Source organism: Nanorana parkeri, unplaced genomic scaffold (genome assembly GCF_000935625.1).
Source record: "Nanorana parkeri isolate BGI_ZX_2015 unplaced genomic scaffold, ASM93562v1 scaffold1327, whole genome shotgun sequence".
Taxonomy (NCBI): Eukaryota; Metazoa; Chordata; class Amphibia; order Anura; family Dicroglossidae; genus Nanorana; species Nanorana parkeri.
The window spans coordinates 246,353-263,130 of NW_017307595.1; the positions used below are offsets into that span (position 1 = coordinate 246,353).

The following is a 16,778-nucleotide window of genomic DNA, read 5'->3' on the forward strand; positions in this document are numbered from 1 at the left end:
AGCACTGCCAGGGACAGCTACTGCCAGGTCCCCAGCAGGCTGCTGAGGTCAGACAAGCGCAGGAACTCAGTGGCCGCTGCCATTTAAACATTTAAAGGGCCGGTATCGGCCTGAAGAATCGAGCCATTTTCACGTGTACAAGTACTTGTGAAAATGCCTGGTATTGGCCCAGATACCGATACTAGTATCGTTATAGGGAAATCCCTAATTATAATACTGTATTTGTATTCAAGAGCAGAATTCATAAGATGCCAAAATATACCTCCCGTATCATATTCTGGCACCACAGATTGCCCATGGGGCCCCACCAACTGTCTTTGCAAATGTGGACTTCTTGTATGCTGGAGTATAGGCACACTAATGCAATAAATACAATGCAGAGATGTCTATCTGTAAGCTTAGTAATGGCCACCCTGGATCTGGATAAAAGGTATACATATGTTCTAAACTCAAGCTGTGCTTGAGGAATTGCAGTGCAAGGATCTCCCTGCTTTTGTTTCATTCATTCTGTTGAACCGTGCACCCCTCCTGCTGTTTCTTCATCATCATTAACCCACCAGTCAATGGTCTGATGAGCGGTGGGGTAATGAGGAAGAAGCAGCAGGAGAGTCAGTAGATCAGAAAGGAAGCTCTAACATGAGCAGAGCAAAGTCCTGCCTGTACCAAGATGGCCGCCTCCACACATGGACATTGTGAAGAACAAAGCATGGCAATTTAGTAATGGCGAGAATATCAGCTGCAGGGGGACCATGGTTGATCATGGTCAAGGCCAGATTTCCCACAAGGCCCGGCCTTGGGGCAGCAGGGAGTAGAGGGGCAGCAGGGGTGTGGTCATGCAGTTCTGGGACCCGGGCGGGTACTTGTTTTCTACATTTAGCCCTGTTTGGGCAAGCACAGCTAAATGTACAGCGGGGAAGCCGCTGCAGCCCTGATCATGGTGACTAATCCAGTGTCCTCTGCTTGTCTTCTTTTGACACATCTTCCATTGTGCAAATATTAGTAGGAATTAAAATGCTTTTTCAGAGCTCTAATTATTTAAATGTTTGTGTTACCTGCCCTCCTGTATTTTTGTATCCAGCAAAATAAGCCAATTACAGTTGCTATCAAAACCATGAGGACAATCCCAACAACAATGGGCATGGTAGATGATGTTTCTATGAAAGTAAAAAAAAAATTATTAAAGAGAAAATTCAGACACCCGCTATGGTCACATTGTTACAAAAATATATGAAATTGAGGGCTGACAATAATTCATACTTTCATAGACAAGCTGGAAGTCCTCCTGTATAACTTCTGATAGAGAAACGTGTTGGACTCTGCAGGTAAAGGTTTTACTCTGGTTATTGTCACTTGGTGTGATTATCACAGAGCTCTTCACTTGGTAGGTTCTCTCTTTGTAATTGTTTAGTTTTCCCATAACCTGATTCTTCAAGACCTCTCCATCTCTGTACCACGTTATCCCGATATCTGAAGGGAAGAATCCGGCGGCCAAACAGGTCAGAGCGTTGTTTGTATTTCTCCGGACGCTCTTGTTGAGGATGGAGAGTACAGGTCTGGCTGCAGGAAACACAGATACAAGTATGGAAGTTAAGTTGGTTATACGGGAACTCCAATACTGAGAAGAGTTCAGAAAGTATTGCTAACCCTGATCTCCAGATACAAGATTCAATTACATTAGTAGAAACAACATAACAATACCTAACAATACCTGTCTGGCTTAAAATTGCAGGTTATGCTGTTCCTACAATTGCTATTAGAAAAGAAGCCCTTTTACCTGGAGATCCTTGTGCAACTTGTCTTATTTTGAAAGATTAAGGAAGGTGGCAAAACCTGCAACATTGCACTGACTCCAGGTGGTAGAATATTCTTTCTCTCTCTCCCCCCTCCCTCTCTCCCTCTCTCTCCCCCTCCCTCTCTCTCCCCCTCCCTCTCCTTCTCTCTTCTACAAATGTGCACTGCACTGTGTTAGCTTTGGCCAGCCAGTTATGAGCCAGGAGATGAGCCTGTCAACAGGACCTGTCAAAGTCCCTTGACCAGTTTTCCTTCAATGACGGACCTTTCTCTGCTGCATTAAGCAAAGGGGACACTATGAGGCCCAGCAGGCTCCACACAGTGAATAAGATGTGAAATGTTGGCTGTGGCGTGCCCAAGGTGATATCTTCTTTATCTTATAAAATAACCCCTAAGAGTGTTAAATAAAAGCTGGCTGGCACTTGAACCCTTACTCTTTTCCTCAAGACTTTTTCACGGGGCCTGGGCAATCAGTTGGGGAATTAACCTGGTAATATGCTTATTACCTAGAATCCCCTATCAAATATCAACTACCAATATACACAGAGCTTACAAAGATCAACAGTATTGCCCAACTTTGTCAACCAGTGAGCATGTTGCAGTTGTGAGGTTTACTCCATCATACGATACATAACACATAGCAGCTACAGACCATGGGACCTTGGGCTGCCTAGCACTTTTAGCACAACTCCTGGAGAAAGATTTGAAGCTGTGGGTTTTTATGACTTCTTCTGTTACCCCTAAACAATAAAACCCTTTGCCTGCCAGGTACATACTGCATATCACACAATGCAACATCTTCTCAATGGCCAAAGCCGTATGACCAAAAAGTAAACCTAAAATTGCACCCATGAACTTGTTCTAGTTTCAGTCTGAGACCTCTCCAAAAACCGTGGCTGTGATTAGGTGCAAGCAGATGCTTGATCACCCCAAAAATTACAGTCCCCCCCCCCCAACAAGATAAGGTATAATGTATTGTAAGCAGTGTCTGAGGAACTGAGAGGAACAGAGTAGCATGGGATAGATAAGTATTTTCTTGATCAATCTTTTATGTTCTTACCATATACAGTCAGCTGGATCTCCCTGTACTGTTGGTGTGAACTGTAGATGACTAAACATTTGTAGGTCCCGTGGTTGGCAGTAGCCACGTTGTGAATGGTCAGCGATGCGTTACCCTTCCTGGCCTCCCACTCATCGAAAGACAGCCCGTTTCTGATCGATTTCTTCTTGTTGTCCATTTTCAGCAGCTGCCTCCCTCCAAAGTACCAGATTATTGATAGGTATTTCTGGTTTACAGAAGGAGTATCCATATGGAAGGTGCATGGCAAAACAACAAGAGACTGGAACAATAAAGCTGTTTGAGAAGCTGGGGCTGTCACATTCAATTCAGAACCTGTAAAAAAACGTATGGGATTAAAGTATAACTTTAGCCAAACATTTTGTTTTAGTTTTAGATGGAGCGGGGAATCCAAATGATATTTTGTTTTTGTGTGTGTCAATGTTGGCAAGATTTCCCTTCTCCTGATGCTTGTCATGGAACAATACAATTGGGGGTTAATCTCCTATATAGGGATGCAGCAATAAAATCAGACTCACTGCTGTGCCCTCACCCCTTTTGCGGCTCCACACTTCTGGGAAGGCTTTCCACAAGATTTTTAAGGTTGTCTGTGGGAATTTGTGTCCATTCAGGAAAAGGACTGCCAAAAGGGCAGCTCTGAGGTCAAGTACTAATTTTAGATGAGAAGACCTTCCTTGCACCCAAAGGTGTTCAGTAGGGTTGAGGTCAGGACTCTGTGTAGGCCTCTTGAGTTCCTGCACACTCAACTGGTCAAACCATATCTTTATGAAGCTGGCTTTGAACACAGGGGCACAGTTATGCTGGGAACAGAAAGAGGCCTTCCCCAATATTCTGGAACATGGTTGGAGTGCACAATCATCTCGAATGTCCTTGTACATGGTAGGATTAATAGTACCCTTCACTGGAAATACCTAAATGAAAAATAAAATTGGAGCGTGTCCACATATTTTTGGCTGTATAGTAGGTGGGATGGTCAGGCACCCCCTTTTGCCCATATAGTGTGCCTGTGATCTGTCTCTGCATAGGTCTTCCTCTGCCCATTGACTGATGGCACTTGTACAATGCTCCTATGCAGTCAGGATGCCTACGTTCCAGCCTCATGATTTACCTAATCATGCCCATTGGTGCTTTAGGAGTTGTAAAGTTGCCACCCCTGCTCGCTCCACATGGAACATATGTATTACGATGGATCAGAGGCTTGTCTTCATTTAATTCTAGGATATCATCTCACCCCCTCCCAGAACTCAGTTAATAGATAACCACTTACATGTTTGGTGTAGAAAGAGAAGAATAAGTATTCCCAAAATAGCCATGTCTGCAAGCCGGAAGCTTTGTGAAACAAACTGTACTCTGACCCATAGTCCTGAGACTCAGCAGAAACCGCCACACAGTAGTTTCAGTTTTAAAAGCAGTCATATCGATCTAAGGTGATAGTATGGAATAATTCTTAAAGGGGCAGTGTTAATTCTTCTGAAGGCCACTCCTACTTCATTCCAGAAAAAGATAACAATACTTTGAAATTGAAGGTGGAACTAAACTTTGGGCAAAATAAAAAAAGCATAGATGATGTAGTCCCTACTGTAACATAGTTTTATGATCTGTTGAGCCAACCAGTAGATGTTATTTTTCCACTTCCTGTAACAGGGTGACAGTGCTTCTCTATGGCTAAGCCCTGTGGGTGAAACGCGTGAGTAGTTTATTTTGCTATGGGGAGCTTTACAAGGTGTATGCTGTTTTATGGACTTAAATAAAGTTTGGATTCATAAGGAGGTGATATAGAGTGCGGCTCTTCTTGGATGAATTATTTAATACAGCTATTTATATAGCGCCAATAAATTACACTGCATTTTACATAGTTGCACATTCACATCAGTCCCTACCCTCAAGGAGCTTACACTCTAAGGTCAACTTAGAGAGGAGCCAATTAACCTACCAGCATGTCTTTGGAGTGTGGGAGGAAACCGCAGTACCAGGAAGAAACCCACGCAAGCACAGGGAGAACATGGAAACTCCTTGCAGATAGTGATCTGCCTGGGATTCGAACCAGGTAACCCCAGTGCTGCAAGGCAGATGCACTAACCACTACGCCACAGGCGGAAGCAAGCCTCTTTTTGACAGCACCTGGAGGATCCTCAGTACATGACTGCAGAATTTAGGCGGTGAGTGTTGTGGATTTTCAGAGTGACAATGCTGTTTGTTCTGCAGTGAAATCTCAAAGCATTGTTGCCATCTGTCGACAGGGTGGTCATAGATGGAGATGCAGTTTTCCATGGACTTTAGGTAACAAATTAAAGCCCAAGTCTAGAAAACAATACAGCAACAGCTACTGCATCAGGATTTTCTTTATTTCCTGGGGGAAAAAAAGTTATAAACCATATGAATAAAAGCTGACTGCTTTAGGCAACCCTGGCAGTTTCAGTATATAGTTTGTGCCATTGCCTAAAACCATTTTTGTTGGACAGCTTGGCCCGTTGTACTGGGGGAATATTGGTGGATCTATTGGCAGGATCAGCCGGTTATAAAACAATGTTACAAAAAGGGATCATTTTCTGAAGTAATGGACTGTGCAATGGTGTAGCCTCGTGAGGAGGGAGCATGGAGCCGGTTTCCCGGCCAATCAGGAAGCCGGGCAGCATGTAATGACTCGCTGCCCGGCTTCCTGATACTGGAAGTTAGGCATCGGAGCATTTGGGTGATTACGAGCACTCGGCATCGGCACCAATACTAGTATTGGTATCGGTGCATCTCTACTACATTCTATACTTATTTTCTGGTAGTGTCCCTTACAGTGGAACCTCCGGCAATGCACAGACAGCTATATATAGCAATGATGGGTCTTCTTATTCGAAATGGGAAGCCTAAGCCCCACATCTTTTAGATTTCAGTATGTTTTAGGGTTTAATGTTGTGACGTTGACAAGTTTGGCATTGCTTGGTGGCATTCTGGAGAAACCATTATAGTAGACGTTATTTATCATTATGGTTCACTTTATTTATTTTAATTTCTTATGTACAAAGTTTTAATTATATTATAAAACATATAGTTTTTTTTTTAAATGGAATATCCGATTATACAGAAAGATAGTTCATATGGCCAAAAGTTTGTGGGCACTTGATCATCTAACCTATATATGAGCTTGTGGGACATCCCATTCCAAAACCATGGGCATTTATATGGAGTTGGTCCCATTTGAGATTATAACAGCCCCCCAATCTTCACGGATGATTTTCCACAAAATTTTGGAGTGTGCCTCTGGAAATGTGTGCCCATTTAAAACAACATTTCAGAAGTCAAGTTCTGATGTTGGAGACCTGATGCACGCAGCCAGTGTTTCAGCTCATCCCAAAGGTGTTCAGTAGGGTTATGGTTGGGGTCAGGGCTCTGTGCAGGACACTCAAGTTCCTCCATGCCAAACTCATCAAGCCATATCTTTATGCAGCTATATTTGTATGCAGTGGATAGACAGAAAAGCAGTGGCGTCACAAGGAGGGTACGGCCCGCACCCGGGTGACACCATTGGAGGGGCAGCCATTTTGGTGTCACCCCCCCCCCTCTGAAAAGTCGGGCACTTGTTCATGGACAGAGAGTTCGACAGTTTCGGAGAGAGGGGCGGACCTGGCATACCTTATTTCGCCGGGTAACTGTCCCCTCCTCTCTCTGCCGGCGTCCATCACCAAGATGGCCACCGGCAGGTATCAATAAGATCCCCACTCATGCGTGATAATGTCATTGCGCACGTGCACGGTGACGTCACGGCAGAGTGTCACCCGGTGACCGCTCCGGGTGGCACCCGGCCTTGGGACGCCCACGCAGAAAAGGACCTTCACCAAACTGTTACAATAAGGTTGGAAGCCCACAATTGTCTAAAATGTCTTTGTATGCTGTAACATTAACAGTATCCTTCACTAGAGACACCGGAACTCATTCATTTGAAGAAGGGTCTACATACTTTTGGCCATATAGTGCATATTAAAGAAAATATTTATTGGTGTACAGAGATCCTGTGCTCTGCATATATAATGTCTTCTGTTAGAGAAAAACATCTGTGCCGAAAGTTTTGTAATGTGGAGCAGAAAATACAATTTGCATCCATCCATCTTCAGAGTCCGTCATTTAGAGGAGCACACTGTAAAGAAATTACAAGATTCAGTATAAATACAATGAAGATAGAGCGTGATTATAAACATGTAGTTATCCAATCCTTTAAAAAAAACATTACCGCTACTACTAATACAGCATATATACCTTTTGAATTGAAACTACTGCAATATGAATTATTTTCCAAATACTTAACAAAGCTGCTGTATGTTCTCCTTTCATATCTGAACACAATGCAACAATCCCTTTCCCAAACAACTTCTGAGATTTCTCAGAATGAGAGCCTTCCAAAGAGTGGGGCAGCCAATGGGAAAACACTGGGGGTGTCTATGCCTCACCAGCCAAACACTAGGAGCTTCATGGCCAGTGGTGCATGCTGGGGAAGAACGTAAATACTCAGGAATTGCCATGTGCTCAGGGCAGCCCGCACCCGGGCCAAGCCTGGGGGTAGGATGTACAAGGTTGGAGAAGCTGACTAGGCATCAAGCCTGCAGGAAGCCAGATGTGTACCCAGGAGGGGCCTGGTACTGTCTAGGATAGAGAACAAGAAGAGTCCTTTATCTGTTGGAGGTGCCAGGAAGGCCAAGATGACATGGACCTCAGGAACAAGTCTGGTGTCTCTCCCAGGGAAGATCTTTAGAACATCCTCTATCCAGCTGTGGTTCTGTTACACAGTGTCTTCCTCTGCTCAGCTAAAGTATTCCTGCACTGTGGGAGCTTGAAGGGACTGGTGAGCCAGGAGTCTATTTTTGCTCATGGATGTCTGGAACCCTATATACTCTCTCCCAGTTTTGGCAATAAAACATCTAAAAAGTACTTAAAGTGATTGGAGCCCAATTTACTGTTCACATCCCACAACCCAGCTAAGAATCCACCCCTGAGATTGAAATGTCAGCGGCTCCCCCACCTCTGGGGTACATCACATGCCTTTGGGGATCAGAGGGGGTACACACTTTTTATTATAGCAGGTATTTAGGCAAAAGGAAACTAGATATTGCCCAGCATGTAAGCAGCCCAAAAGAAAGTAATACAGTATGTATATATGGTGATCACCCTATTCTAGGTATAGATTTACCCAGGAGGGTGTTATCATTAAAGGAGAACTATGGGGTTAAGGCTTTTCCCCATAGTTCTCCTTAGGGTAACGGGAGGACACAAACTAGAGTCCTCCCCTCACCCTAGGCTCAGTATACCGCGAGCTGCTGCTCGCGCTATACTGAGATGCCGGAGCTGAAGCGGATCCCGACAATTGTGCCGGGATCCGCCCAGCTGCGTGACTGACAGCTGGCTCTGCCTATCTAAAGTATTCCTGCACTGCCCAGCTAAAGTATTCCTGCACTGTGGGAACTTGTACCCACCGCCCTCCCCTGTCCGTTCCGCCAGTCAGCGCTGGCAGATCGGAGCGGGGAGGGGGGAACCCAGCCCCTCCCCCTGTCACGGCAGAGAGCCGTGACAGGATCGAGAGGTGAGCGAATGCCGGTATGTGTTCGCTCACCTCCCGATCTACTGAGCCGACCTGTGACAGCTCGCTGTATACTGAGACGGCGCAGCTAAAGCGGATCCCGACAATTGTGCCGGGATCCGCCCAGCTGCGTGACTGACAGCTGGCTCTCCCTATCTAGAGGCAGAGCCAGCTGTACCCGCCCCCTCCCCCATCCGATCCGCCAGTCAGCGCTGGGGGATCGGAGCGGGGAGAGAGGAATCCAGCCCCTCCCCTGTCACGGCAGAGAGCCGTGACAGGATCGAGAGGTGAGCGAATGCCGGTATGTGTTCGCTCACCTCCCGATCTACTGAGCCGACCTGTGACAGTCTCATTGTCACAGGTTGACTATAACTATGAGGTGAGTGAAAAGCACTCACCTCATAGTTCTCCTTTAAGAAGCACCCAAATTGTGGGTAGACATAAACAGTTGCCTTTGATGTTTAAGTGTGTTACTTCAGATATTTGTGTAAGTGGCGGCAACTACAAGTACTGTATATGAAGTAGCTACTTATATTGGTTAAAAAAGCGTACTTATTTCCAGAGGTCCTGTACTTATTTCTCTTGGCTGTTCCAGGCTGGGGTGCTCCACTCTACAGATGAACTCTGACCCCTGGTCTTCCTCTATAGTTGGGGTAAAATACAAAATTGCTGTACAGGCAAACAAAGCCTTTATGTCCTTGTGTGGTAGAATCTCTGCCGCCATATTACTGGAGACCGGAGCCGCAGACACCTTGCCCCTTTCTCTCTTAAACCAAGCCACAGTTATAACATTAGGGAAGTAACCGGTGATGTGGCATCTCAGAGCGGACTTTTGGTTATCTTCCAGCGTTGGGACATTTATTTTTCCTAACATTGGACTCCAGGGAAAATCTACAAGGGAAGAGAAAAATACACGTTGATTATAAATTGTCCTTATTTTATTGTGTAAGAGGGATATTGTCACCTCCAAAGAATGGCTCACCTCTGACAGACAAGGTTCTGGTCTCAGGCCCATCCAAAGACGCGTGTTCCCAAGTCACATACAATTTATACTGGGGATCTGCAAAGCTGGAGCCCCAAACCTGACATTCGCTGGTGACACAAAATGTCAAATCGTCATCCTCTGTAATTGTTTCTGTGTGCTTGGTCCCCTGCCGCACTCCTTCTCTGGGCTGCCTCTCTTCACGGTACCATTTAATCTTGAAGTCCTTTGGATAAAACCTCTTGAGAGTCAAGCAAAACTGAATGAACATGTTATCCACTAACGTCATCTGTATGGGATCCATCTGAGGTCTTCCTGGATAATGTAAAGAGGAAGTTGAATATAAAGCAAAGTATAGGGATACATTTATTTTACATTCTATCTAAATGATAAAAAGCTTTATGCCGGAGAGTTAGAGCTCAAATGAAGTCTCAGATTTGTTTTTCTCTTAATAGTCCTGTTCTACGGTATGTTGGTTCTTAACTGGGTTTTGGTTGAAAATGCCTTAAAGTAACATTAAACTCAAGAGCTAAATCTGAAAATACATTCAAGCACCCCAACTATTTACAACCATGTATCTTATTTGTGTATCACTCGGCTGTAGATCCTCCAATCATCTCTGAGTTGGCGCTGACACTGTCCTTCCTTCAGTAGGGGGGCTACGTCTGTTCCCCATGGTCCCTGTGTGTGTTGTAAAGTAGTCACCGCTCCAAGCGCGCTCCCGGGATGGACTACAATCTCAATACAAATGAGTAAACTAAACATGAGCTTGTAGTCCATCCCGGGAGTGAGCTTGGAGCGGTGACTGCTTCACAACACACACATGGGGAACACAAGTAGCCCCCCTCCAGAAGGAAGGACAGTGTCAGCAGCAATTCAGAGATGATTGGAGGATCTGTAGCCGAGTGATACACAAATAAGATACATTTCTGTTCGTAGTTCCGGTGCTTAAATTTATTTTTTTGATTTAACTCCTGAGTTTAGTGTCACTTTAATATACCTTTCTGTTCTTAATATACATGTGATTCCCACCCTCCCACTCCAGTGCTCTGGGCTATCATAGATGACAAATAACCACACTCTTCATCACACATGTGGTGCTGAGGAAAAGATGGACGGTGTGCCACTGTTAATATCTATATGTAACTTAGTTGGGCTTCAAAGCAGACCTATACTAAAATATAAAATAACTATATTACTGTGATGAAGCATCAGCAGTGGAAAAGCTGAAACACTTACCTTTCCTGGAAAATAATTGCTCCGGGTTCACTCTGAACTAGCCAGTTGACCCAAAGCCCATCCTTTGGTTCATATGAACTCTACTGAAGGGTGGGATTAGCCAACCAGGATTGTGACCCTCTGCTTCAGTAGGGGTCCCAAGGCCTAACGGGAGCGAGTTTTTACAGCAAAGGTAAGTATTTCAGCCATACAGATAATCTTTTTTAGCTATCCTAGAAAACCTTTTTACTTGAGCTCATTAAATACAAAGTGTCACTGCAAAGAACGGTTGGTTTCGTACCTACCTCTCCCACCATGTGCGATGCCGATGTAAGCTATTTGGCACATATACAGCTGCCTCAAGGTTCCTTAGCATTCAACACACTTCTAGATGTGCCGCTTGCTTGGTCCCATGCTGTGCTGTGTGAACTACCTGCTCCCTAGGTCACTTCTGGGCGGAACCACAATGGGAGTACAAAGAATCCAACACACCTGGAAGTGTTGGTTTTCAAAGGTTCTTCAGGCAGTTGTATCTCTGTAATAAAGAGCAGGCTGGCGGCGTCCATTCCAGGAAAGATACATGTGATCTATCTTCTTTGTTTTCCCTGTTTGAAATTTTCATGAGCAGATGATTGAATTTTTTTGATAGCGTAGGACCAATCTTTATGCCATCAAAGGAATGCTGGAACCCCGATCATCCTTAGAAAGGAAATTCATTTCAGGTGATGCTTTACTGAAGGAACTTAGATGACAATTTTGTGCCTCAAAATAATAGCTCAGCCGCTGATGGAAATGTTGTTCTTGATTTATTTGTAAATAGATTTTATTAAATATCAGACAAAAAAACATGTTTCATTACTGTTGATATGTAATGCTCACCTATCATGTTGAGCCTCCCCGTGCTTTTCTCGATGGCTTTCTGCAGTGAAGGGTGCTGCACTCTGCATATGTACTCTGCCCCCTGGTGGACTCTCAGTGTCGGTGTGATTGTCAGCCTCGCTGTACAGCTGTAAGTGTTATCTGTGGTTTTATGTGATGAGGTTTGTGGGATGGAAGCAGAATCTTCACATATCTCCTGATTCTCTTTGTTCTTTCTCAGCCAGGTCACAGAGACGGCATCTGGGTAATACCCTGAGATGTCACACTGCAGGGTGACTAGGGTGTCATGAAATAAGCGCGGCACTTGTACTTCTTCTACAGCTGGACGCCAAGGGAAATCTATTATAAAGAAATCACTATTATATAATATATCATACCTACAGAATAAACATTCTAATCCTTAAAATAAACCAATGCTAAGATTACAAAAAGCAAGCTTGCACTCAAGTGGCGTCACAAGGGGGGTGCGGGGTGGATCGGCCCGCACCCGGGTGACACCATTGGAGGGGTGACACCAAAATGACTGTCAGTCATTTTGGTGTCACCCCCTCTAAAAGGTCGGGCACTCAGTCATGGACTGAGAGCCCGACAGTGTCAGGAGAGAGGTGGGGACCCTGTGGCATTCCTCATCGCGCTGGGTGAACGTCCCCTCCTCTCTCTGCCCGCGTCCATCACTAAGATGGCCGCCGGCAGGCATCAATCAGATGCGTGATGACGACACGGCGGGGTGTCACCCGGTCTGGAGACTGGTTGACACTCGGCCTCGGGATGCCCCTGCTTGCAATACCAATGTATATCAGGCTATATGACCAAAGTATCTATGCTTGCCTGGCACCCCGCACACAACATAAGCCAACCCACTAATATATGACATAGTGCTGGACACATACATGCCAAGCTGTAAAATGTTTATATATTACGCAAAATATTGTGTAGGAATATGTTTTAGTGTAGGCAGAGCTTTAGTCCCAGCTAACTCGTGTTCTTTATCTCTATACAATGTCATTTTCTGCTAATTATTTCATTTTAGAGCACACGCAAAGCTGAGTAGGGCTGCCAATCCCCTCATTGTCTCTATCTTAAAGGACCCCCTATAGAGTCTCAATTAGAGAGAGAGAGTCCAAAATTAAGCAGCTACTGCTGGGCCCTCTTACTGGAAAACCCAAAATAATCAGTGGGCACAATGCCACAGAAGCACCCACGATTCAACATTTCAATCTAAAATGAAGATTTTATACAAGTAATTCAAAACTTATAAATAAAAGATCAGTTCAGAAACTTTTTGTTTTGCACTTAGGTAAGGAAAACACAGACTACTGTCTACAAGGGTCAGATGACCGAACAATAAGGGCTGCTACAGCTAAGGCCCCCCTGGACCGCAGGGATTTAGATGATGGTGCGACTCCTCTCTCACCTGAATCTCTGATACACATCTTTTCACGCCCAGTGCTATCGGTGTATTCGTGTTCCCAGTGGACGTTCACTGTGGATCCGGAACATGTCAGGTCAGTCTGAGGAATAATGACCTCACTGCAGACTGTGAATAGATTATTATTGTCTGTGTAGTGTTCCTGGGATGATATAATGTCAGTATCTTCCGTCTCTCCACACGTCCATTTGAAGTGAAGGTATCCGGGATAAAATCCCTCCAGAGTGAGCGAGTATCTCACTTCACCGGAGTCACACAGACTTCTTATCACCCGTCCGGCTGGAAAGATGAACATGGAGAATGGTAACATATTGTTTCATGACAACCAGAGCAAAGAAACGCCCAATTCTTATCTACAGAACACACTGTAGAATCTATCCAAGCCCCAAAACAAAAATGTCATATATTGTAGCACACAAGACCTTAGATGTGCTGGCTGCATTTCTTTTATTTTCTTTCAGGCCAAAAACATTTTCTGCCTTTACAAAAAAATATCTGTTGAGAGGCCACCACCTAAAACTGGTGGAGAAAAGATTTAACCACAAGGGGCGAAGGGGTTTCTTCTCAGTAAGAGCGGTCAGGGTCTGGAACTCGCTGCCACAAGCAGTGGTATCAGCTGAGAGTGTTGAATCATTCAAAATGCATTTGGACAATTTCCTCAGAGACCGTAACATACAGGGGTACAGGTACTCTTATCACACAGGGACTCGTACACACGCATAATCATGCAGAATCACACAGACACGCAATAGGTTGAACTTGATGGGCCTGTGTCTTTATTCAACCTCAAATACTATGTAACTATGATCCTGCTAGAGATTCAGAGTCCTTCTAACTTCCTGTGAGCTGAACTTTAATCTCAATCATTGTTATCGCCTTTCACAGCATCTTCTGTGAGCCACAAAACCGATCCTCCCTATATAATGGAGGCGAGGAAAGGAGGAGGTGTTTGTTGTCCAAACTGACTGAGCGATAGCAAAAGCTCTTTCTGTTACTTCTGTTAACCACCGAACCATCACGTTCTAAAATAATTCTTCCCCTTACAGCTCCCTCCTCATGTATCACTGGCCCCTCCCTTTTAGATTGTAAGCCCTCAGGGGCAGGGCCCTCCTTACCATCTTGTCTTGATTTGTATTGTGATTGTAATGTCTTCCTTATATTGTAAAGCGCTGCGCAAACTGTTGGCGCTATATAAATCCTGTATAATAATAATACTTAGAGACGGAGAGGGGTTAATAATTTAAGAAACGTTCTCTTTATAAGCCTCCATTCAGACCTAAGTGTTTTGTCTCGTGTTTCCTTAAAGTGACATTAAACCCTCAGATTTTTTAACATAAAACAATACTGTAATGTGTGCCTTACTGTAACCCATGGTTGTTTGCCTTCTCTTTGCTGCTCTTCCTTTTAAATCCTTATCTCTTCTCATGCTGGGGGAGAACTTCTCTTTGCAGCTGAGTGCCTCTTCCTGTAGTGCTGGCTCAGGTTGTGAACCTACACACAGACACCATGTATCCATTTCAGAGACAAGACAGTCTGCTGCAAAACAGAAGTTCTACCCAAGCATGAGAAGAGATGAGTATTTAAAAGGAAGAGCAGCAAAGAGAAGGGAAACGACCATGGATTACAGTAAGGCACACATTACAGTATTGGTTTATGTTAAAAAATCTGAGGGTTTAATGTCACTTTAAGTGCGACAACACTCAACATGAAGAATCCCAATATTTTCAATGTTGCCCGTTTACACCTGAGCATCGTGTCACTTCCTGTATGGCCAATGGAACAGGAAACAAGAGGACATTTTTCTTACAGGACACAGATGGCGAAATTATCCTGACAGAGGTTCTAATCCTTCCACCAATCTATCAAATCTTCCAACCTTCTGTCTTGCACCCATTGAGCACACACACAGCTCTTCCTCACCTGTAGGAGCTGTAGTTTTTCCTTCCTGTATTTCACTTTGTCTTACAAATCGCTCCACTGGAAATAAATATATAAATAAATACATTAGATAAACCATCAAAGCGACCTACAAATACTAAAGAAAGCCTATGCTGAGTTCTACAGCATCGCAAAATTGCCGACACCTCCTTCTGAACACGCCGGTTCCCCGGCTGTCATGCTGATGTTGGTGGTGTTGGTGTTGCTTTTGAACCACAAATTGAGATAAAGTATACAGATCAGGAGTTCCCGACTTGAAGCTCAACTTTGGTTTTTACTTGGACCATTGGAGCTCCATCATATATAAAGCTCAATTTACTGAGTTATGAAGATTGTAATAACCAATATTTTGAGCAACCAGAGCCAATCAGAATACATTGACAGGCTGAGAATGGCGATCCCTATGGGAAATAACTCACGCATTTGAACTTAGCAAATTGAGCCAATTAAATTAAATAAGAACATCAAAATAATGATTAGGAGCTGTTGACTTTTATACGACTGGTTGCTGTCATCAATACTGTTATTATGAAGCCATTCGGGTATGAAGCCGTTACTAGTAGAGAGGGGTTGATCATGTTTCTTTTTGTGTCCCATTTGGGAGATGCATTGAATGGCAATGTGTCAATAAATGGACTATTGCTAAAATATTATTTGGAGTGCTGGTGACGTTATTTCTCCATTTGGGAGATTTCTCCTTCCTGGCTAAAAGACACAACAGGAAGTGGGAGGAAATCTCTACAAAATGAAGCAAATTCCCCTTTGACACAGTTGTCACTGGAACAGTCATGCCCGTTGTGTATTGGGTAAAATTCTCCTCTATTCCTGTTCCAGAGAAAACAGTAAAATTTGGATCTCCCATCATTTTCTGTCCCGGAGATTATTGAGCGGGGAAATCTCCCCAGCAGGGACATTGCAATAAAAACCTTACAGAAGTTTCAACACCATACAGAACTACAGTACAATGTAGCCTCAGATACACGTTAAAGGAGAACTATGGGGTCAGGGCTTTCCCCCATAGTTCTCCTTAGGGAAACGGGAGGACACAAACTAGCGTCCTCCCATCACCCTGGGCTCAGTATACCGCGAGCTACAGCTCGCGGTATACTGAGACGCCGCAGCGGATCCCGACATCGATGTCGAGATCCGCCCAGCTGCGTGAGTGACAGCTGGCTCTGCCTATCTAGAGACAGAGCCAGCTGTACCCGCCCCCTCCCCCGTCCGTTTCGCCAGTCAGCGCTGGCACTCACCTCATAGGTCTCCTTTAAGCTTCTTCATTGTGTCTTATCCCTGATTGCTGATTTTCTCACCTTTCTTCAAGTCCCGGCGAAGTTCTTCTGCCACCAGTTTCTCGTTGATGGCATCAAGAACCGCCAACGTCAACTCAACCCCATAGACATCCTTGTAGTAGGTCCTGATGAGATCGGCCACATCGCTCCGGTTCTTGTCTTCTAGATGGCTCCTCGGGATCTTCCTATACCTCTCTCTGATATCGATGTCACATAACTTGGCCTGGAACTTCTTGAATCCGTTCTTCTTCAAGTTCTCCAGAGCTGTCACCAAGGCGTCCCTCACCGTCACCCTCATCTTTCTACAGGATGAATGTCACAGTTCCATTGCCATGAGGCTTCATCGAGCCTTCTCCTTCCTCCATCAGGAATGTCGCATCATGCCTGGGACCAAATCATGGAAACGCATCAAAATACATTGTTATTAGGAAAGAGAGAACTGACAGTATACAGAAATATATTCGACAGCTTATTTTATGGTTAGTAAGAAGTTTCTAAACACTTTCTGAACTGGATATTAAACATGTAAGTCAACATAATAATAATAATAATAAAATATTGGATTTAGGGGTAATGACCAATTTAATACTGTGTGTAGGACTACAGGGGGGGAA

General features: G+C 44.4%; 2 protein-coding genes across 2 annotated transcripts; both read right to left on the minus strand.

The window, feature by feature from the left end:
* Positions 1–8,949: 8,949 nt before the first annotated feature.
* Positions 8,950–13,247, minus strand: LOC108797732 (Ig mu heavy chain disease protein-like). The gene is made up of 4 exons (XM_018569383.1): positions 12,923–13,247; positions 11,509–11,847; positions 9,412–9,726; positions 8,950–9,320 (listed from the first exon to the last, which is right to left on the minus strand). Exons 1-4 carry the CDS (start codon positions 13,245–13,247, stop codon positions 8,968–8,970), a joined length of 1,332 nt encoding a protein of 443 aa, XP_018424885.1. The 3' UTR covers positions 8,950–8,967.
* A 1,515-nt stretch (positions 13,248–14,762) lies between these two features.
* Positions 14,763–16,500, minus strand: LOC108797733 (apoptosis-associated speck-like protein containing a CARD). Its single transcript, XM_018569385.1, has 2 exons — positions 16,186–16,500; positions 14,763–14,914 (listed from the first exon to the last, which is right to left on the minus strand). The coding sequence occupies exons 1-2, from the start codon at positions 16,460–16,462 to the stop codon at positions 14,763–14,765; spliced, it is 429 nt and encodes a 142-aa protein (XP_018424887.1). The 5' UTR covers positions 16,463–16,500.
* Positions 16,501–16,778: the final 278 nt, after the last annotated feature.

Excerpts from the sequence above, each read along its gene's own strand:
- LOC108797733 (XM_018569385.1), bottom strand. The coding sequence starts at position 16,462 with ATGAGGGTGACGGTGAGGGACGCCTTGGTGACAGCTCTGGAGAACTTG. Across the intron at positions 14,915-16,185 it reads TCGCCGGGACTTGAAGAAAG|TGGAGCGATTTGTAAGACAA; the intron begins GTGAGAAAATCA and ends ATTTATTTCCAG.
- LOC108797732 (XM_018569383.1), bottom strand. The coding sequence starts at position 13,247 with ATGTTACCATTCTCCATGTTCATCTTTCCAGCCGGACGGGTGATAAGA. Across the intron at positions 9,727-11,508 it reads GGGGAGGCTCAACATGATAG|GAAGACCTCAGATGGATCCC; the intron begins GTGAGCATTACA and ends TACATTATCCAG. Across the intron at positions 9,321-9,411 it reads CAGAACCTTGTCTGTCAGAG|ATTTTCCCTGGAGTCCAATG; the intron begins GTGAGCCATTCT and ends CTTCCCTTGTAG.